The 21,655-nt window shown below is 46.8% G+C and overlaps 3 protein-coding genes across 12 annotated transcripts in view; 2 read left to right on the forward strand and 1 right to left on the reverse strand.

Moving 5' to 3' along the window:
* Positions 1-5,554: 5,554 nt before the first annotated feature.
* GTPBP8 (GTP binding protein 8 (putative)) lies at positions 5,555-11,326 on the forward strand. 2 transcript variants are annotated; one of them, XM_033053009.1, is made up of 7 exons: positions 5,555-5,938; positions 6,244-6,342; positions 6,781-6,911; positions 7,263-7,362; positions 7,772-7,890; positions 9,262-9,385; positions 9,978-11,326. In XM_033053009.1, exons 1-6 carry the CDS (start codon positions 5,570-5,572, stop codon positions 9,344-9,346), a joined length of 903 nt encoding a protein of 300 aa, XP_032908900.1. In that variant the 5' UTR covers positions 5,555-5,569; the 3' UTR covers positions 9,347-9,385; positions 9,978-11,326. The 2 variants fall into 2 exon arrangements, with proteins under 2 accessions (XP_032908900.1, XP_032908901.1); XM_033053010.1 differs by having other exon boundaries at positions 9,981-11,326.
* Positions 11,327-11,419: 93 nt separating this feature from the next.
* Positions 11,420-21,655, forward strand: part of LOC116992901 (protein spire homolog 1-like) — a 44,588-nt gene continuing 34,352 nt past the window's right edge. For 7 of the 9 annotated variants that reach the window (XM_042779049.1, XM_042779043.1, XM_042779044.1 and 4 more), the window contains exons 1-2: positions 11,420-12,690; positions 12,822-12,900. In XM_042779049.1, coding sequence (XP_042634983.1) covers positions 12,484-12,690; positions 12,822-12,900 — 286 coding nt within the window. In that variant the 5' untranslated portion in view covers positions 11,420-12,483. Of the gene's footprint in view, positions 12,691-12,821; positions 12,901-18,938; positions 20,009-21,655 lie in introns of all 9 variants that reach the window. The other 2 variants (XM_042779047.1, XM_042779051.1) reach the window with 1 other exon arrangement.
* NEPRO (nucleolus and neural progenitor protein) lies at positions 14,528-20,987 on the reverse strand. Its single transcript, XM_033053008.2, is given in 10 exon segments — positions 14,528-15,896; positions 16,363-16,613; positions 17,031-17,092; positions 17,772-18,133; positions 18,986-19,063; positions 19,397-19,528; positions 19,631-19,707; positions 20,463-20,617; positions 20,757-20,919; positions 20,922-20,987. Coding segments are annotated over 10 exon segments (1,728 nt in total). The 5' UTR covers positions 20,973-20,987; the 3' UTR covers positions 14,528-15,499.

The following is a 21,655-nucleotide window of genomic DNA, read 5'->3' on the forward strand; positions in this document are numbered from 1 at the left end:
CTTAAAATGCATGATGTTCACCCATTCAGGCTCCTGAGCAGGTCACAATGCCTCGAAGCTTCCTTTTGTCACACTTTGTGGTTACATTCTAGCCTACCTCCCAGCAAGGTCCCCTTGAGCACAGCCCCAGATGGTGCAAGGAAGACTGGGCTTACTGACAAAAACGCTCTGTGAGCAGGTGACTGAAAAGGGAGGAGGAAGTGGCTCAGAGGACCAGATGAACTGACATATCTTTGATGAGAGGAAAGGGACAGGAATGTCCAGATGAAACCTAACTCCCCTCACTTTTGGATGCCCAAAGCACTGGAGTCTAGCTCTCTTTTCTTTGGTCAAGTGGTTGCAAATAAACGAGGAATTTTTAAGTCTCTACTTGAACAACAGGACAATGTTTCACTTCTCCAATTCCTGAGATACTTGACTTGAGAAATGAACAGGATATCTTCACCTGACAACAAAGAGTGAGGTTATTTTTTTTCCAATGGAGATGCTCCCTAGCAATCTCCCAGGATAGGCAAGCTAAGGAGATGAAGAAGGAAGTTTTGCATTTGAAAACCCTTTGCAGCACTCCAATGATGTGGCCTGGAAGTCTGATAGCTCAGCTAGTCTGGGATTGACCTTGGCACTGCTCTGAATGTTGTGCTGTGTCTATTATCCCCACTGTGGCTGCACAGAATACTAAGGCTGAATGTGATCTATCCTCCACTATTTCAAGTACTCAGACTAAGAAAGCATGAGAAATCTGTGGGGAATTTTTTGACATAAGTCAATGGACGTTAGTGGAAAGAAACTGGTGAATGGAAATGTTTGTAGGGTGTCCTGGTTTGTAGGGCAGGAGTCTGCTATGAAAGGGAGAAGATTCCCTTTGAAATGGAGAATGTAAACCCCTCTCCCCGAATTACTATAATTTTGCATTGAAGGGGCTCTCAGGCAAAGATATGGGAATTAGGAATAACAGTTCTTTACTAGAGAAATTAAAATAGAAATACAGTACTACGAAGAACAAACCAAAGCGCTGACAGAGTCAGAGTACAACCTCACACCCCATCAGTCAGTGTAGTGGTAGCAGTCCCATTAAATGGTGACTACAGTCCTCCTGCAGCGACAGATGTGGTTCAGTTGAAGTAGTGGTCCTGTAGAAGGGTGCAGTTTTCCTCCGAAGGTCCAGTGATGATGTGGAAAGGTCTGGTTTTCCTCTGGAATCCAGTGGAAAAAGGGATACCTTGGTGTTCCACATCTCAGTTTTTATCTTGGTAGGAAAGGCTCGGCTCCTCCCCCTGGCTGGAGCATCTCCCAGTGGGATGATGTAATTTTATCAGTCACACAGTGGGACTCAATGGGCCATTAGCAGAAGATAACTTTATGGAGGAAGGATGGGTTGTGGAAAAGATAAAGATGACTGCCCCACCTGGTTTTAAAGATGGCCTATTAGCAGATAATATGTTCCTTGGAGATATCACTGCCCCACACTGCTTCAACAGATGGTGATAGAATACACATTTCTGGTTACATCCTGTATTGCAACCCAAGACAACATGTTATAGCTGCATTCTCTTCTCCATCTCCCACTCAAAGCAAGCAACAGCACTCACCCTAAAAAGTTCTTTTTCTTTTTACTTAACAGTCAAAAACCCCAAAATATTTAACTTTAAGAGATGTTCATTGGTTTTTCTCCTAGCATTGATGTTGTAAGTTTAGGTACAAAAGAAAAAAGAAAAAAACACATCAAATTTAACACAGATAATGAAAAGAGAATTTCAGCTCTGTAAAACCAGTGGAAATGACTTTTCAGCTGGGATTAGCAGTGTTAGCTGCCACATGAACAATAATGATTCTCTCTTTCATCACTTTAGAACCTTCAAAAAATCCTTTCCCACTAATGTGTATAATGAGTATCTTAATTTTTTAACTATTTTTTCTTAATATCTCAGAATATCCAGCTCTTGAAACATCTGTGGCCTTGAATTCCTTCTTGGGATTAGAGATGCTTCTCCCTGCCCCCAGTCTCATAGTTTGCATAGAGGAAAATGCAGAGCTTCTTAGTAATTACAAGTAATTTAGCCTTTAAAATGCCACATCATAATAACTCTACTTCCTAAACCACCTTCTAAGTGAAAAGAAGATAAGATGCACTTTAAGGGGAAGCAGAGATTCAGACACAGTCAGTACTGCTGTTAATATCACAAAAGAAAGCAGGCAAGCTGGTGTGTTCACCCTGTCCTTTCCAGCATGCTTCTTCGTGACAATATTTGGTCCAAGTTTATCTTGGTGGAAATGAAACTCAAGACCTCAGCTGGTTTTGGTTCACAGGACCTGAATCAACCATCCTAAATGCACCTCACTGCTCTCCCAGAGCTCCATGTCCAGTTGGGCTCACAGCTGCTCTTCTCACACAGATATCTGAAAGGAATGATGGGTTGACCTGTCTCACAATGCTGGGATAGACAAGATCAGACCAGACAAGACAACTGGGGTTGCCACTTCCTTTCAGCTCCATGCTCTTGACTATTGTTTGGGATTTAGGTCAGTGTCAGTGGTTACAGATCTCTCTTTCAAACTCCAGAGGAATGATTGTCAGAGTTTTTAATGTGGACTAAATTACTTTTGTAGTAATTCCCTAACATTTGAACTACACAACCAGCAACTGAAAAGAGACATCTGCTGCCACAGACATGAGCCATAGGCAATGTCAGCGTGAATGCCTGATGTTTGGCAATAACATGTACAATAGAAAGCAATCTTTCAGGGGAGATACAAAGCAGGCTTAAATGTTGGTAATTTACCAGTTCTGTACCCAGTAACTTGCCACTTTCCATCTCGGTATGGTCTGCTCCCTAGACTGTAGTTTGGTCCAAGGGGAAAAAAAAAACCCACCTTCTACTGAAATGTACAGTTCCAGTCTCCAGGTTTTAGATGTGATTTCACTGGATGTTCTTGTTTATCCCACCCTCTGCTACAATTAGAAGTATTCAAAAGGCCCTATACCACCTTAATTTGTTTCTGCTACCTACATAGTCACATTAAAAAGAGAGACTTAGTGGCTGGGACCCTGGCCAGTGAACTGGACACCTCTGTTCCCATCATCACACCTGCAGATGTGGTGTTAAATGGGCCGATCAGTTTCTCTGCTGCCTTCCCTCCCGTGTCTGGCCGGCTGGTCTGGTGTAATGTGCTGCAGAACGTGTGCCTGGCAGGGGGAACTACTGCAGGGTAATTTGAAGCAGGCAAATCTGCTGCTGTAAGCTGTGTGGGACTCTGAGGCATAAGTAGCTAAAAGTACTTTTCTTCTGCATGTATCACAGTTTGGCATAGAAATGGGGAAATCTGCCTGCTGGTGTGGTTATGAACTTGTCTCTCTCTGGCCAGTGTGTTTTTTCTGTTAATAGATTCACTACAGATTTCAATTCAATTAGGTTACTGCTTTAGTACCCACCCCCCAAAAAAAGGATTAGTGGTGTTCCTGAAGTAATTATTGAAAGGTTTTGCCTTTTTTTCCTGGCATTTATAAGTATGTGTGGTATAGGCAGTGACAGGAGAGAGGCCTGCCCTGTAGATTCCAAACTAGTTTGGAGCCAAATAAAAGTCATCTGTAGATTTATTTGGGAGCACTCTTCCAAGTATGCATGTAGCATACTTAGAAGTGATTGTGGTCTGTCCTGAGCTACACACATTTCAGCTCTGTCTTGTTGTGAAACAAAGCAGGTTTTAAGAGAACTTAATTTACAGGACTGAGGTAGAATACAAGTTTTTTCCATAGGTTTACACCATTCACTTCTCACTGTAACTATTTTCACTGATCATAAATTTGAGAAGCAGCTTATGGATTCCAGTATTAGTCTGTCTTACTACAAAATATTCAAAGCTATCTCTGAGAAACATGTATGTTGTTGGTTGCCCTTTTCTTAAGGGATCAAAGTTCTTTCTCTATAGCTTTGTAACTGAGCTCAATACACAAAGTAGGATATCACTTCTGTTATCTTCTAACGGTCCTTCCTGGCCTTGAATCTATTAATTATAATAATTAAACTATCCAGACTTACAGGACTTTAAACAGAGGGCTGTGACTACAGAGGAAAAAGGGGGTCTCTGTCTCAAAGGAAAGGCAGTGTTCTGCAGGATGTCCAGGCTGGCCTGGGTGAAAGGTTGAAAGGGTACTTTAATGTATTACTTTTATAAAGATACTCATGCAGTTTACTTATATTTGATGGCGTTAAAATCCTTGTACTTTGAAGCTGAAATGTTTTAAGGACATACATTTATTTCTGTGGTTTTACAGTCCCATGTACTGTAGTCATGAAGGAGAACAATGTAAAAAGCATTATGTGTTTTTTTGATAGGAAAACAGCAATCTGATACACATCAATTAAGTAGTAAAACTTCAGGGGTCTTCTTACTATAGTGTGAACACAGGTGCCAACAGTTTTGTGGTTGTTTTGGGTTTATTTTATTCAAAATAAAACTGACCTCTACATAGTTCTCCTTGAAGAAATTGATTTTTTTTTTTTTTGTTCTGAAATTACCTAATTTTTTTACTTATCATACGAGCACTTGGAAAACTGGTGGCTGCAGCTGGGAGGTGGATGGTGCTATAGGACAGGGCTGCTTTGCCCCCTCCCGAACCATAATATCATCACACGGAGCTCAGCAGCTCCACAGTGTGGCTGGACTTGGCCTGAGAACACACGTAAGACAGAGCTGAAGACATGATACAAAACTGGGAGGAGCTGTTGACTCCCTCGAAGGAAGAGGCCACGCAGAGAGGCCTCCATAAATTAAAGGACTGGGTAATCACCAACAATACGAAGTTCAACAAGGATGGGCAGCCCTGGTTGTACAGACAGACTGGGGAATGAGATGTTGGAAAGCAATGCCATGGAAAGGGACCTGGGGTCCTGGTCGCTGGAAAGTTAAATCTGAGTCAGGCACAGCATCACAGCCAGGCAAGGGAGGGATTGTCCTGCTCTGCTCTGAGCTGGGGCGGCCTCACCTCGAATATTGTATATAGTTTTGGTCACAACATAAGAAGGATAGAAAGCTATTATAAGAGAGTGTCCAAAGTAGGATGATGAGGATGGAGAAGGGCCTTGAGGGAGAGCCGTATGAGGAGGGGGCTGAGGTCGCTTGGTCTGTTGAGCCTGGAGAAGAGTAAGAGGAGTTTTCTCACAAGGGGACGTGCAGGGGAAGGAATCAGTCTCTTCTCTGTGGTGAGCAGTGACAGAATCCGAGGGAATGGCCTGAACTTGTGTCGGGGAGGTTTAGGCTGGATAGCAGGAAAACGTTCTTCACCCAGAGGGTGCTTGGGCACTGAAACAGGCTCCCCAGGGAAATGGTCACAGTACCGACAGAGTTCAGAAGTGTTTGGACAACACTCTCAGGAACATGGTGTGATTCTTGGAGTGCCCTGTGCATAGCCAGGTGTTGGGCGTGATGATCCTTGTTTCTCCCTTCCAACTCCGCACATTCCGCGATTCTATAAGCAGCCGGGCCGGGGGAGCTCCGGTCTTTGCGGACGGCGGGCACACACGCACTTCCGGCCCCGGCAGCCCCGGGCTGGGTCCGGACAAGCCAGGGCATGGCCCCGTTATCCCGCCCCGCTGTCCCGCCCGCCGCCTTCCGGGCAGGCCGGGCCCCGCCTGCAGCCGCCGGGATGCTGCTGCCCCGGGCGGGCGGTGCCGCGGGCCGGGCCTTGCCGCCGCTGGCCGCCCTGTCCCAGGTGCTGCGGCTGGAGCGGAGCCGCCGCACTGCCATCGTGTTCCCGCTGCAGAAGCTGGAGCGGTACCTGGCTCCCGGCACCGACACGGCGCAGTTCCGCCTCTTCCAGCCCGGGCTGCCCGCCCTGCAGCGCGCCGAGGCGCTCTTCACGTCCGACCGCGGACACTCCATCGACTACGTGAGCTCCGCCGTGCGCATGGACCATGCCCCGCCGCTGGCCCTGCCCGAGGTCAGGCGGGCGCTGCTCCTGCGCCCCTCGGCCGGGACCGGGCTGAGCTGCGGGGATCATGGGGGGTGGAGTGGTTGTGCAGCTCTGTCAGAGCGCTGCGCACTATGTGGGACACTTACTACTGCTGTTTAAAAAATCGTTTATTTGTTGTTGTTCCCTGTTGTGCAACTCAGCCGCTTGCCATGTCCGTGGCACAGGACACCGCTATTCCCGGCCGCTGGCAGCAGGGGCTGGGAAATGACCAGGACTGGCTGCAGCGAGAGTGGGCAGGTGTAGATGTGTCCTCCCTGCCTCTCTCCCTGTAGGTGTGCTTCATCGGCCGAAGCAATGTGGGGAAATCATCTTTAATCCGGGCCTTGTTTTCACTGGCTCCAGAAGTGGAAGTTAGAGTGTCAAAAACTCCGGTGAGTGGCGTTTTTAACTTCCCTCCCTTTGGGTCATAAGCTGCTACCAGTCCAGAGGATAGGACTGAGAAGGGTGGGAGGGAACAAGCTCCTGAAATGCTAGAAATTATAGCCTGAAATGCTAGAAAGTGCCAGCTCTGGTGGCCATCCTCATGGCTGGCATTGGCCTTGCTCTAGCCCAGAAAGAGACAGAAGGAGCCCGGCCTAGCTCTTCAGGCAGATGAAAGAGCTCCACAACCTGAGCAGGTGTGCTTTAAAGCCCTTTGAGAAGAACTTTTGAGAATTGCTACACGAGTAGGAGACTGGGCAGTTTAAAGTATTCTGGGGGACAGGGGTCTGGTATAGAGATGTTTTGCAGAGCATCTCCTAGTACACTGATTAAAGCAGCAGTTTTAACAGGCACCCCAGTGCTTCATCTTGCCAAAATCCTCTCTTCAGGGCCATACCAAGAAGATTAATTTCTTCAAAGTAGGAAAATACTTTACTCTGGTGGATATGCCAGGATACGGCTATCGTGCCCCGCAGGACTTTGTTGAGATGGTGGAGGCCTATCTGCAGGAACGGCACAAGTAAGGGACCTGCCTGTACCTCACAGCACAGGGAGAGCCAGACAGACACCCCTATACAGTGTCATGTAATGAGGGGAGAAAATGCAGAGGGGCAGCTGCTTCCATACATTAGTTCTGACATAATTTCCCTGGAAGCTTCTGCAGTGTCACTCATTCATGCTCAGACAGATCAAAACAGCAGGAAAGATTGAGGTGCTGCTCTATGCTAACCCTCATGCGTTTTCATGTGTGGCTTTTCTTGGCTCTTCCTATCCCCAGACCCCATGTTACTTGTTTTTGCTTATGAATTTGGAAGTAGCAGAGCAGGCATGAAATGATGGTGACAGTTACTGTTGCTTGTATTTCTGGCAGCTTGAAGAGGACCTTCCTATTAGTTGATGGTGTAGTTGGACTCCAGAAAACAGATCACATTGCGATAGAGATGCTGGAAGAGTTTGGGATTCCTTATGTGGTGTGTAATGCTTCATTCTTGGATTGGTTATAAGGTAGAGGTAATCTATAAAGGTGTGTACCCTCCACTTGAGCTTATGCAAGTTGACCTACCTAAGCAGTAACCCCACACCCTTAATTGTTAGTATGTTTATAATGTATTAAGGGAGATGGGATTTAAGTGGGATTTAAGAGGGATTTTTTTTTATTAAATAGGTTTTTTTTTTTTTCAGTGCTCAGCTTGAGCAGCTTGAAAAGGCCCACTCCTTATGCAGGCTACAGAAGTGTTTCGGTGAACTGTATTAGACCATTTTTCCCCCTAGATATGACCAGAGCTTTCAGACTGCTTTGTAAGATGGTCTTACAGATGTTCCACGTTAGCAGCAAAATAATCTTTTTTCTTTTAATCCTCCCTTTCTGTATCCATGCAGATGGTGTTAACAAAAATTGACCGAGCTTCCAGGGGAGTATTGTTAAAGAACGTACTGGAGATCCAGGAGTTTGTAAAGGAGAGCACTCAGGGATGCTTTCCTCAGTTGTTCTTGGTCAGGTAAAGCTCCTCTCTACTGCTGCTGTTTCCTTTTTGGTAATGAGTTCAGTAGGTCAAGATACCTAAAACAAGTCTGTCTGCTCTAGAGGCAGCACCTTTCTGTGCCCCAAGGATAGAGGGTGGGCTGCTAATGGGAGAATGTCCCTTTCCTTCTTCCCCCTTCTCTGCAAGTGAGTGAAGTTTATTTCCAAGGGTGCTTCTTCCTTTGGCCTTTCTCAGTGTGGGGCAGCAGTTCCTGTGCTGCACAGTAGTGGGCTTTGCCATTTTATTTGGAGTTCTGGTAACAGTAAGAGCTGTAATTGTTGGATTACACAGCCAAAGTGGAGGCTCTTCCCAAGGTGCATTGTGGGACATGTACGGTAAATTCACAAATACAAGCCGCACTGAGTATAAGCCACATTGCCGGGTGTTGGCAAACATTTTGGTTTTTGTCCATAAATAAGCCGCACCTGAGTATAAGCCGCTCTGTCGTTCACAGGGAGGACCCGCGTGCAACAAAGTTGCCAAATAGTAACAGAACCGCAGCAGGCCGGGGTTTACTGGCTCAGCTCGGGCCGTGAGGGCTCAGGGCTGCCGACGGGGCTGGGTGGCCCAGCTCGGCGCTGCCACTTGGCGGGGCCGCTCGGGGCCGGCCACCGCTGGGCTCGGTCACCCCGGCCCGGCACTGCCCCGCGGCAGCAGGGGGGGCACAGAGCCCACCGGCACCTGCGGCGGCGATGGGAGGCGGGGATATAGCCTGCCTGCTCCTGCGGCGGCGGCACGCGGGGATGGGAGCCCCCCGAGCCGCGGGTCCAAGCAGGAGAGAGCCCCTGCTTCCCCTGAACTGCAGGGCTAAGCATGAGAGAGCTGCCCCTGCTTCCTCCGAGCCACGGGGCCAAGCAGGAGGGAGCCCCTGCTTCCCCCGAGCTGCAGGGCTAAGCAGGAGAGAGCTGCCCCTGCTTCCCCTGAGCCGCGGGGCCAAGCAGGAGAGAGCCCCTGCCTCCCCCGAGCCGTGGGGCCAGCAGGAGAGAGCTGCCCTGCCTTCCCCACCCCCTGTGCTGCCTGCACAGAGCAGCTCCACCTGCCGTGCAACAGAGTAACCAATTTGTAACAACCACATAAATGCAGGGTTTTACTGGCAGGAGCTCGACTTTGCAGTTTGCACTGACTTGGTTTGCACTCCCGGGGTTGAAAATGTCAGAAAATTATTCACATATTGGCCGCTCCTGAGTATTAGCCGCATTTCCGGTATGGGAGCAAAATTTTGGTCAAAACGGTGCGGCTTGTATTCGTGAAATTACTGTAATTGAACACAGCCACTGGCTGTTTGCCTTTATTACTACAAGACACAGCAATATCTGGCACTGAACATCTATGCCTCTGTTTCCACAGTTCTGTGGAGTTCTCAGGGGTTCACTTGCTCAGGTGTTTTGTAGCCCATGTTACTGGAAACCTGCCTACTGTTGAGGCCAGCTGAAAAGACCTGCTGATCTGCTTGGCTCATCAAGAACAAAAGGTACCAGAACCAGAGGTCTGGGGTTTTTGTTGTAAATAACCCAAGTTACTTCATGGTATTTTTGAATAAATTAGTATTTATAAAGTTAATTTTTTTCTTTATTAAGTTTATCAGTTCAGGAAGTTTGCAGTGTGAATTAATCTAGGTTATTATAAAACCGTTTCATAAAACCTACATGATTGTGCCCAGGAGAAAAAAACTAGGGAACCTCCATAGAAAAGGGAAGTTTTAATACATCATTTCCTCTCCCTACACTGAAATGTTCAAAAATCTATTACTCCATGCCTAGCCTCTGCTATATTTAGGATGTTAGAAACAGTCTCATAGTATCATAAATAAAGAGACATTTAATCTAGGAAAGAAAAACTACAGCCCTAACATTAAGCAAACTGTACTGCCCAGTTGACTGATACACAGAGGTTTACGTCTCTCAGCTGGAGTTAGAGTTAGGATAGCAGGGGCCAAAAATTATCTCCGTGCAACCTACCTGCTCTAAGGCCATGCAGAGTGGAAGTAGCCAACCTGTTGTCTGAAGGTGTGTTTGATGTCTTGTATATTTTACTTTCCTAACTCTTGTGTGTCCTGCGTTCAGTAGGTGCAACAGGATAGCATGCCTTGCTTGCAGACTTGAGTTGTCCCTATTCCCCAAGGATGAAGGAAAGAATGGATTTTTAAAGGGATCTGCTTTTCTATGAGTGTTGGCTTGAAACTGAGTGGAATAAAAGACTGACATCTAGAGGAGCCCTGTCCTGCACACTGTCACAAGTCAGTGCTGCATCTATGTTCTGTTTTGAGATCCAGCGTGAATTTCTGCAGCTCCATTTGGATGCATTGCCAGATCTGAGGCACACCATCCATGATCTGTATTGGCTCTACCCTGGCAGCTGAAGCACAACACTGATGTGTCCTGTACTCCTTAGAGGAACTGCATCCCACAGCAGCTGTGTTGTTCAGAGCACCTGAAACTGTCCAGTTACAAAGCAGAACTGGACAAAAGGACAGCCATCAATAGCAGCAGTCACACAGGAGAACTTAGTCTGAAGGAAGCTATGAAGTGCCTGTGTCAAATCCTGACACTCAGTCTTGGTCATTTCTTGGCCAAATGTGGTTATGCAGTTGCCACAGTTACTTGCATTAAGTGTTTAAACCTCAAGAAAAGGAAAGTGCTTTTCTAAACCACTCTGACAGTGCAAAAGGACTAGAAATATCACTTCCTTGCAGTATGCAATTTCTTGTAACACACTAGACATGAGACAAGATCTGTTTTCAGCATACATGCAAGAAGAGAATGTGAGGAATGCAGTAAATGTGGCTCTCTAGCTTCTGCATCTTAGTGATCAAACCTGTGATTCTGTTGATATTTTATCTCTAATCCCCAAATGCTGCAGGGCAAAACAGCCCAAGGGATGCACGATCCTAGAAATGCAGTAGCAGCTATACAAATGGAATAGGTGAAAGTGAACACTTAAGGAAAGGTCTTTTTGTAGTATCTTAAAACTGGGATCTTCCAAAAGCTTTAATCTTGTCAAGGCTGTAATTTTCAGGGCCTCAGCCTTGACTAAATAACCCTCAATATGTAAATAACCCTGAATATGTAAAAGAGCGCAGTGCTGGTTTTAGTCCCTCTTCAGAACAAAACTCCTTACAGTGCTAGGAAGTCTTTTACTAACCACTTAAATACATTAAATACGTCAATTTGTATAAAAAACCTGGATATTTATACAGACTGGTGTGTATGGAACATTAGGTGCCATCTTCTCCTTCAGAAGCAGCTTTACCTCTGGACATGTCTTGTTTTTATTCAGAAGTGCTTCAAATACTGGAAGAACTGCATTTTGCTTAGCAGGAGAGAACACTGCAGTTTGATTCTTGACCTTGCCCCTATGACAAAACAGTAAATAAAATCAAGTCTCCTAAACAATAAAACTTATATTTACAGGCTTTGGGTAAGCAGGTGTCTTGACACACTACTAGACTTTTTTTTTTGCCAGGTTCTTAAAGAACTGAGTTCCAGAGTGAGGAGCTGCAAGATATCCCTTTCTTTCACCCTCATTGATGAGTGGTGGGTGGGCCTGGCAGCATACTGATACAGTAGAGCTCATTTCGGTTTTTAAATGCAAATGTCTTTAGTTGTTTGCAGTGCATGAGCTTCACTAAAGGCTCCTGTCATTACCTGGTAAAATCTTCCCTCTTCTACAGCTGTTATTTACGGAAATGATTGTGAGTATTAGCTTCCACAGAAAAGGATTTTACCTTGTGCATCTTCCCTGGTCTTTCAGAAGTACTTTCTCCACTTTCTTCCTCTACTGTGTCTTGTGTCTGGTCCGGTCTGTCACCATAACCCTGGCACTACAAAGGCAGTATTTTTGCAACAGTGTCCAAAATTAGAACATTGCTGTCTGGACAGGTGCACTAGCAGATCAGTAAAAACTGGTTGAATTGAGCTCAGAGCATAGAAGCCTGCGGGTCATACTCCAGTTGCATGGCAGTTACAAGTAGAACACAGCAAGGACCCATTCTGGATTATGTCCAGTTTAACATCTTTATGAGTAATCTGGAGGAGGAGCTGCACTGCAATCAAACGTGCCTAGGGCACCAAACTGGGGGGAACAATGGACATTCTCAAGGGCAGGGCTGGAGGAAAGAGGCTGACAGCAACTGTATCAAATACAACAAGACTGGAGCACCGCCCCTACAAAGGCAAGCTGAGACCTGAGGCTGTCCAGAAGGTGGAAACCTCCAGTATGTGAAGGAATCCTAAGGAGAAGACAGCCAGGGCCTCATCAGGAGCTGTAGTGATAGGACAAGGGGGAATGGGTACAAACTGAAAGAGGGGACTTATCTTGGGCAACCTGGTCTAGCGGGAGATGTCCGTGTCCATGGCAGGGGGGGCTGGGATTAGATGATCTTTAAGGGCCGCAATTCCAACTCCTTTACATTCTATGATTCTGTCAACATGAGCGAGCGTGCCTTGCTGAAGGGAAGGCAAAGCCCCTGCCAACCGAACAAACCCACTGACCCTGTTTCGAGCAGGGGGGTTAACAGACACCTCCCGAGTTCACTATTAAACCACGCTATCCCGATCCGGCAATCCAACAATGAGAGTCGTATCCAGCTTTGGGGAGGGCCACCGGATCTACGCCACCGCCACATGGCGGTGGCTTCCACACGGGCAGGCGCGGCAGCACCGCCCAGCCCGGCCGTCCCGCCCTGCGCAGCTCGGCGGGGCCGCGGGGCGGGGCCGGGCCGCCGAAGCTGTTCCGGGCCGCCGCGCAGCCATGGCGGATGAGGAGGAGGACGTGCCGGTGAGTGGCTGAGGGGCTGCCCTTCCCGGGCATCCAGAGCCCAGCCGCGGGCAGGGCGTGGCGGGAGGGGGCCGGGGCCAGACTGCGGCCAGACTGCTGACTGCGGCCTCCCCTCCGCTGTGCCCGTGTAGTTTGAAGAGGACGCGGAGGACGCCGCCGGGGGCCTGGACGGCGGGCAGGGCAGGAGGAAGAGACTGTTCTCCAAAGAGCGTAAGTCGGGCCGGGTCACTCACCTGAAACCCCGAGCTGACAGCTACGGGGTCCCAAAACTCACTTCTTAGCAAAACGGCGGCTTTCATAATGTGCCTTGACTGCAATTGCATAAATCGGACACGTAGACCCCCCTCAGAAATGCCGCTAGTGCATCCTCTGAACCTAGCTGTGCCCCAAGTCAGCTGCGCTGTCACTGTGCAGTGCTTTGCAGCCTAAATGAATATTCAGAGAGCCTGTCCTCAAACATGCTTTTCTGTGTGTACAGCTGCTGTCCCCTACAGGGCTTTTGTTGGCTTCTGTTTATCTCTTGTGTTTCCTCAAGAATTGTCCTGCCTGGCAGATGAGAGTGCCATCCTGGTGCAGGAGTGTGCAGGCTGGTGAGCTCTAACTAGATGTGTGCAGCACTGAATGGATGAAAGAAGCCTCATGCTGTTTCTTTGTGCAGTAAGGTGCATGATGTATGGATTCGGGGACGACCAGAACCCTTACACAGAATCAGTGGACATTCTTGAGGACCTGGTAATAGAGTTTATCACTGAAATGGTAAGTTAGCTTTAGATGGCATGGTCAAAACATCGTCACCAGAACTTTAGCTTTCTGGAGGTTAATACCTCTGATTCAAAACTGCGTTATCCCAGGCCGCAAACTCATGGCATTAGTAAGAGAAACATAAACTTGGATTTTTTTCCCCAAGATAAAGCAAAATTTATGGATCGTGCTTCATGTGGATTTAGAACACTGAAGTCTTTAAGCAGCAGTTAGATTAGTGTTGTAGGAGGAGAAATACCCAATTTGAACCAACTTTGGGGTTCACTGCAGCATTACTGTATCACCTGACAGAAGATAAAGCTCAGATTTGAAAGTCTGTCAACTTTTTATGTTTGCCCAGTATCTGTACATGAATGGGAACTTTGCTCTGCTCTACAAAAGAAATGCATTCTTGGGCTTGAGGCCATTTCTCTTCCAGACCTGGATACTGTTTCTAATTATCCGAACATTCCCCTTTCTTTTGAAAGGCTGGCCTTTCCTATCCTTATCAAAATGCCCTCCACTTCTCTCTGATAAGGTTACCTCACATTGCTCCCAAGTTGTGCCCTCATCTTCAGCCATTCTGCAGGCTGGGTGCCCTGTGTGTAATCTGGCCTTAGTTTTGATACCATTATGTGATGTATATATAGTGGTTATATTCGGAGTGTAAGTAGCTAGGGACAGCAGAGTACATCCATGGTTTACTGGGAAGTTCTCTAATGACTAGGATGATGGTGGCCAGAACCTGCAATTGCTTACTTATTATAAAATGACAGGAAATAAAGTGGAATTGAGAGCTTAAAAAAAACCACCATGGCAAAGGGAACGCTGCTGACCTTTTTTTTCCCCTCTTAACAGACACACAAGGCCATGTCCATTGGGCGGCAGGGTCGGGTACAGGTTGAGGACATTGTCTTTCTAATACGCAAGGACCCCCGGAAGTTTGCCAGAGTTAAAGACCTCCTAACTATGAATGAAGAACTGAAACGAGCCAGAAAGGCTTTTGATGAAGCAAACTATGGGTCTTGATTCTGCACTGGGGCATTATTTGGGCACCTGCTGCCCAGTAAGTAGGAAGATTGTGTGTGTTATTTGCAAGGGTTTTTCAGGATGGAGGTCACTGCTGGGATGTCTGCTCTCAGTCCCAGCCTTTTCTGAGAAACAACTCAAGCAGCTGAAATGTTACGTGATTGTATGTGGTATACTTAGGTATATACCATTTGATGAAATGGAAAGCAGAGCTCTAAAAACTCCTGCAGTGGTAGGAATCTGTTTGAAGTAGGCCTGTGTCAAATCAGATGGCTGGAGGGCTGATGATTCATGATTCTCTAAAATTGTTTCAGTTGTCACTGGGTATTCCTGTGACAGGAAGCCCAGAAAATGGATCTTGGTTATCTGTATAAAGACCTTAAGCCCAAACTAGTATCAAAGTTGTGCTCTATATGTGCTTTTTGAATAAAACGTAAGTTTCTGCCCATGTTTCATAACTAAAGGTACATTGATCAGTTCATACAAGGTGGGCAATACAGGGTTACTGTTGCAGGCCACAGCTGTGCTTTTCCCTACTTCTGGAACATTTCAGGGGTAGTAGGTTCAGTTAACTCCTCATTTCAGAACAAGCGTAACAAATGCTGAAACAGCATTAATACTGCACATCAAGGCTGCCCCTCTACAAGCAGCACAGAAGAGTGTAAGGCTTGGAAAAATGTTTGCAAGTCTTTTGTCCAAAGCAGCAGTGAATGATCAGTTGCAACCTTTCTGCCATGGATGGGAACTATTTGCACTGTGGATTTGAGAGTAGCATATAGAGAGGGGACACTTGAGTAAGGGTTCCTGGACAAGAGTAGGTAAAAGGATGGACACTATTCAGTTATTTGGAACACCCTTAAAATATAAAAATAAGCCATTAAAAAAAGCCGTTTTACAAAAACATAATAAAATGGTTGTTACTTTCTTAACAGAATTCAGGATGCGAGTTACTGATACACCATTAGAATTCAGAGGGGTTTACTTGAAAAAAACAAAGAAACTAGAATGACTTGACCCCTTTCCTTCTTCAAGTCCAGGGTCAGACACCTATTGCTGCAAAAATAGAATCAATATCTATGTTCTCAGCAGCTTCTTTCCAAACTGGGCAAGGGCTTCCTTCCAGCAGCAGCTGCTTAGGGGTCCCTGTTGTGCTTTGTTTGACGTGTCTTGTATCAATGCTGGAATGTTCTTCCTGACTCGGAGACCTATCCTGGTAAGCTGGGAGGATGAGTGATGCACTGTTCTCACAGACCCCAAAAAGGTCAGGAGGCTTTTGCCCACCAGTCTTTAGAGCCGTCTTCAAGAGTTCAGATGATCTGATCCTCCTTCGGCAGAACCGTGCCCCGAGTTGCTGCTTTGACCAGCGCATGTGTTGTGACCCGTACAGGAGGTATTTACGGACAGATGTTTTGACACAGCACAGCTTTTTCTTCAAGCTTAAGGGGAGAAAAGTGCACAAAACAGAATTTTATCAGCTACTGAAGTATTACTTCATTGGAGTTTAGAGAGATTTTGTTATTACTCATCTCTCTAATTTTCCTTATCATACCAAGGAAACAGAACAGCACCTTGTACAATAGTAGCCAAGGCAGTGTGAATAAAGACAACCCTTGCCTCATATGGTTGTTACTGTAAAACATGCAGATGATTTAAGTTGCATTTTCATCCTCCCTCCTAAGTATTGTACATTTGTTAGCCTTTTAAATCCTTTTTAAATCACAAGTGACTGAAGCTAAACAGAATGCCCATGGTCAGAGCACCCAGTAACTTGAACTAGTAATCCTGAGATTTAAAAGAATGGCTTAGGTGACTGTATTTCACTATATTACAGCAAAATACATAACATTAAAATATAATGTGGGATGTGTTAGACTCAGAAATCCCACACCCATGCAAAACTACCTGCATCCTTGAGTCTCCACATGGTGCAGCCGGTTGCTTTTCAACAACTTGTTACGCAGAAAATAAGCTTCTGATTTGAATTTGTTGGTTTTGCACCACAGAATAGCTTTTCTGAGTGCCTCTGACAGCTCCCCAAATGATGCAGCTGTTTGGACCATCTGTACAAGAGATCCAGTGTGCTGTGATTTTGCTATTCGAGATGAAAGTGGTGATGATTTTGCTTTAAAAGGTGTTGATGCAATGCTTAGACCCTGAAACAAACAGTAACAGAAAAAGTGTTTTAAAAAGATGATGTGTGTGATCCTTTCTGCTGGAAAAGAGCAGAACACAGGGATTTTTGTGAGAACATTCCTTATTTTGTAAGGGGAAATGCAAGGAGCAGTCTTGTTTTGTGGAATACAAAAACAAAAGGCATATAATTAGAATTTGTATTTCACTTGAAAAACCTACAAATTCCTAAGCAGAAATAAGTAGTGATTGATTTTCTGTGCAAACCTTCCACACTAGCCCGAGTAGTTAGACAAACAAAAATAAGGCAGAAAAAGGGGACATTTTCAATCAGGGATATTGTGTTTCAAGTGTTACCATCCTTAAAATACAAAAAAAAAACTATTGTGTAAAAAAAACCCGAACCACCAACCTAACATGTAAAACAGTACCATACAAACCTCTTGTGTTGGATGTCTGGCTGGCCTAAGCAAGCTCTTCACATCAAACCCTGGGTGCTTCCCTACAGACAGAAAGGAGAGTTCCCATTACAACACTGAGATAGTTTTATTTCTTTGCACAGAGATGCCACAAAGCTCTCAGCAGGCTCACACCTGTATTCAACATTTCCAGGCAAACTCAAGGGGACTACACTTGTCATGCATTGCAGCTAGTAAGGAATGAAGAGAGCATGCAGAGGTTTACAGATGGCTGCAAATGAGAACTTAATGGGTAAAAGCTTTCACACAAACACGTGGATGGCTGCAGTCACTGGCCATAGCCCTGACTGCAGAGGAATATTTGGGCACAGTTCAGAACCAGCAATCATGGGATACTTCCTGTGCATCCTGTGCCTACAGCCTTACCTACTCTTGTATGGACTGCACACAGTGCCCATAGCTTCTTAGCTATGCAAAAGCAGGAAAGTACGAATAACTATTTTCAGGACCTGCATACTGCATTCATTACCTGCTTCACTCCAGCCTTTATCCTGTTTAAAAGAACCCCCCCAAAAAATCATGATAATGACATTATACACAGCTTTATAAAGGCAAGGGCGCATGCAGCATTCTCTTCTTTCAAGGACAGGGAGCTTGCACTAGAACCATACTGTGGGTAGTAGAATTGCTTGGCCCTGTTGGACAGAAGTTGCAGTCAGTCTGTGAGATGTCAGAAAGCATTACATTGGCACAAGGCTTTACCTCTCCTGGCTGTGGGCACCACAACTGTCTCTCCAATGTCCACGGCGCACAGGATGCTATGCTTTTTAACAGCACTTGTACAGGTCTCAGATTTTCTCTTTTTCCCAACCTTTGATACTGCCTCTGGCATTGCTGGGAAAAGCTTCTTCATCCAGCTGGTAGATTTTTTTGTTGTAAGCATTTTAGCCTTTTGCTTCTTTGCCTCAGAAGATATGTCAGCTCCAAGGAAGTCGCCAATATCAGAAGGGAAGGTAAACCCCTTGATATAAGGGGTCTGTTGGGTCTCAGATACCAGATGAAGCACTGTCAACAAGGCACTGTACAAGAACATGAGGGTCTCCAACACACACCTGTACTGAATCCTGAAGATGGAGGAGAAAAAGGAATGGAGTCTCCTCGAGCAAAACATGATGCTTACTGAACAACTACCTTCAGCTCAGCTGCTCTTTCCCTGTTTCCCCTCAGTACAAATTTACCTTTCTATACTCCATTATCCTGCTTTCCTTAAGAGTGAGCTTTAAGGAACTATTCCAGATTAGAATGCCGGAGTGACTTAACTGGTAAATTCTGATCAGGAGCTCCTCTGCTTCCATAGAGTTTTGCTGAGTGCCACACTCTGGACCCATGAGATTCTTGGGTCACATCCAAGGTGCCATGAGGTCTTCCCACAAAAGCACCCTGCACCAACTCAGGCCTGATGCCATAAAATTGCCTGCAGTAAGTTTCCTGGAGTTAAAAGGTTTCTTGTGCCAAAGAAAGTTGTTCCAAAAATGTTGTTACTCTTTCAGCTACAGACAGCAGTTATTCTCCCCAAATGAGAGAGACCAGAACACCAATTTCCTGGGGAAACTCAGCGGTATAATAGAACATGCTTATCCCAGCCTTTCCATTTCAGCATGAGGCAGCACTTAGTCCTTGCTGCACGTCTACCAGGTGTTAGTGGCAGGCTGACACTAACTGTGATTTCATTAGAGGTATATACAATTTGCTAAGATCTAAGAACAAAGACTTCCATAAGAGCATGTAAGAAGTCGCTCTCTGCATGTACAACTCTGCAGGTGCTAGAATCAAGTCCAAAGGCATGGAGGGACCTTCCCTTCTCCTACTCCCAATTGAATAAAACTGCCTTAGCAGTGAGGCCTAATTACAAGCTCTTTTCCCTGACAGGCACATCAAACAGACAGACACAAAGACAGACTTTTGAACACACAAACCAGAGCCGGCTCAGAAGCCCTGAAGCCACGGTATTCAGGAGTATGAATTCCTTGGAGCAGAGGTGTTTAACGGACAAGCTGAAGATTACAGCAGTTAAAGTTAAAAAAATAAACAGCATGTAATGAGACTTGCTGAACACACCAACTAGAGGCAATTCACAAGGTGATATCTTGGAATATGAGATGAGTATCCAAACTTTGGACTGCTCAAGGCCAGAACAGCTGCCGGCCAAACAACCTACATAATAACATGAAAAGAAAGTGTTTGGCTATCAAAGAAACTTCAAGTTGCACATATGAATTGCACAGTTGAGTCCATCAGCAATACAGGGCCTACACAAGACTTAGTTTTGGTCTCATGAGGTGCTACTGGTGAACTCTAAGAATGTTTTTGTGGTGAAAAAAGGATACAGAAAAGCTTTACAGCAACAATCCAGTAGACGCAGTATGAGCTTGCAGCCTCCCAATACCTTCAAAGCCACTGTTTCCAACATAGGCTGGCTGGGAACCAAGCACTCTGCATCGGCTTTGGAAGCATTTTTCCTGTGTTGACAGAGGAATGAAGAGTTGGTTATGACCTAGTATCCTCCTCCTTTAGCAGATTGAGTTAATGGATAGTACAAGATACGGGATCATGACACTTACTTGGGAATCAGTTCTACCAGAGTTTCCAGGCAGCCCACCAGATTCATTTTCCATAGGCGCTTCAAACATTGCTCTACCTAGGAGAAAACTCCTTTGACTAGGATTTTGAGAGACTGAGTGCCCTGCTCTAAGAACTGTCACTATATTAAATGACACTTTCTCCTTATCAGTTTAACAGCCCACACTGCAGGTTTGTGTGATGGGATGTTATAGGACATTTCTAAATCTGCACTATGATGAAAAACATCCCCTCATCACTCTTCTGTAAATTAAGTGAAGGACTGGAGTAGCCCATGTTTAATTGGTGCTGCATTTCCCTGCTACATACAAGAGCCTTTATTACAGGATGTCAAGAAGGAAAACACATAAAGCAAGAAGGTAAGCACCATTCCTACTCCATTTCAAAACAGTTACTTGAAGATGCTGACAACTCCTTTCCTGGAAAACTGGCAAGATGTTCACTTTTCATATTAAAACAGAAAGTATCTAATAAGTAGGACAGGATTATTATTCCTCCCCCCCATTATTACAATTAGTTGAGAATGATGTCCCTGTATTATTCATGTATTCAAAGATATGGGATTGTACTATTTCAGGTCTCAGCAGCAGTACGGAGACAGGGCTGGAAAATGGAAATTGCATTTGCTGCACAGGGCCAAGAAACCCACTGGGCTCAACCATGAGAGAATAAAAATGCACCTGCGGCCAAACTTTTTTTGCACGATGCCCTGGGTGCCACGTACTACTACAAAGGCTTTTCGGGGAGTGGTGAATGGGGGCCGGGAGTACCCAGGTGCCGGGTCCCTGCCACCCAGGCGGGGTTGGTGCTCACCTGCTGCAGGGCCAGGTAGGGCCGGTGCCGGAGCAGCCTGCTGTGGTACGCGTAGAGCACGGAGCGCAGGACGTGTCCCTCGGCGGCCAGGCCCGGCCCCGATAGCCGCTGCCCGGCGATGTCGCACCGCCGCCGCAGCGCCGACAGCAACCTCACTGCGGGAGAGACCCGGGCACCACCTCAGCGCCCGCGGCCGCTCCGGCCGCTCCTCGGGCTCCCACCGACAGACCACCCACTGCAACCACCCGGGAGCGGCTTCACACACCCCCCACCCCCTCGGCACCGCGCCGGGACCTGCGGGGTGCTGGACCGCCAGCGGCACCGTGGTGCTGTTCGCGGGCCAGGGCAAGTCCAGCCGGTTCCAGGGCATATCCCGCCCGTCCCACGCCGCCCTGGGCGCCGCCATCTTCCCACTGCGCACGGCGAGCCCCAGCGTGGGCGGCACCATCCGGGCGGGCCGGCGGGGAGAGTTGCGGGCCGGACCAAGTCATCCCGCGGGGGTGCGTTCATGGCCCGGGGTCTGGCGCTGATGCGCTGCATTCCCCTATGCCATAAGCGAAAAGGGAAATAATTATAAATTATGAGTGTTATTCACACTTTCTAAACCTCGCAATTCTCCATCGTGTGCCTCGGGAGCTGTGGCCGTTGGGAGCCTGCGCAGCAGCGGCTGAGCTGCTCCGTGAGGCGGTGCTGGGGTGCTCCTGGCGGCGATCCCCAGCCCTGCAGCTGTGCTCTCTCATGTCACACACAGCCCGCAAAGTGCTGAAAAAGCTTCACACCAGGAGCAATTCATATCCCAACCAGAGCATATAGTCTCTAAGATGCACCAGGGAAGGTTCAGGTTGGACACAATGAAGAATTTCTTCACAGAAAGGGTGGTCAGACATTGGAATGGACTGCCCAGGGAACTGATGGAGTCACCGTCCTTGGGGGTGTTTAAGGAAAGAGCGGACGTGGCACTCAGTGCCAGGGTGTAGCTGACACTGGTGTTTGGTCACAGATTGGACTCAATGATCTCAGAGGGCTTTTCCCACCCAGCTGATCCTGTGGTTCTGGGATATCGGCATTCTGAGCAAGGAAGGACCCTCTTGCCCATGCCCCAGGAACCCGCCTGGCCATCCTGATCGCTCCATGCTCACAGTCCCTGCTCTTGGAATTTGCTGTGGCCGGGAGGCCATTGCAGGTGCCCCATG

Source organism: Catharus ustulatus, chromosome 2 (assembly GCF_009819885.2).
Source record: "Catharus ustulatus isolate bCatUst1 chromosome 2, bCatUst1.pri.v2, whole genome shotgun sequence".
In the NCBI taxonomy this organism is placed as follows: domain Eukaryota; kingdom Metazoa; phylum Chordata; class Aves; order Passeriformes; family Turdidae; genus Catharus; species Catharus ustulatus.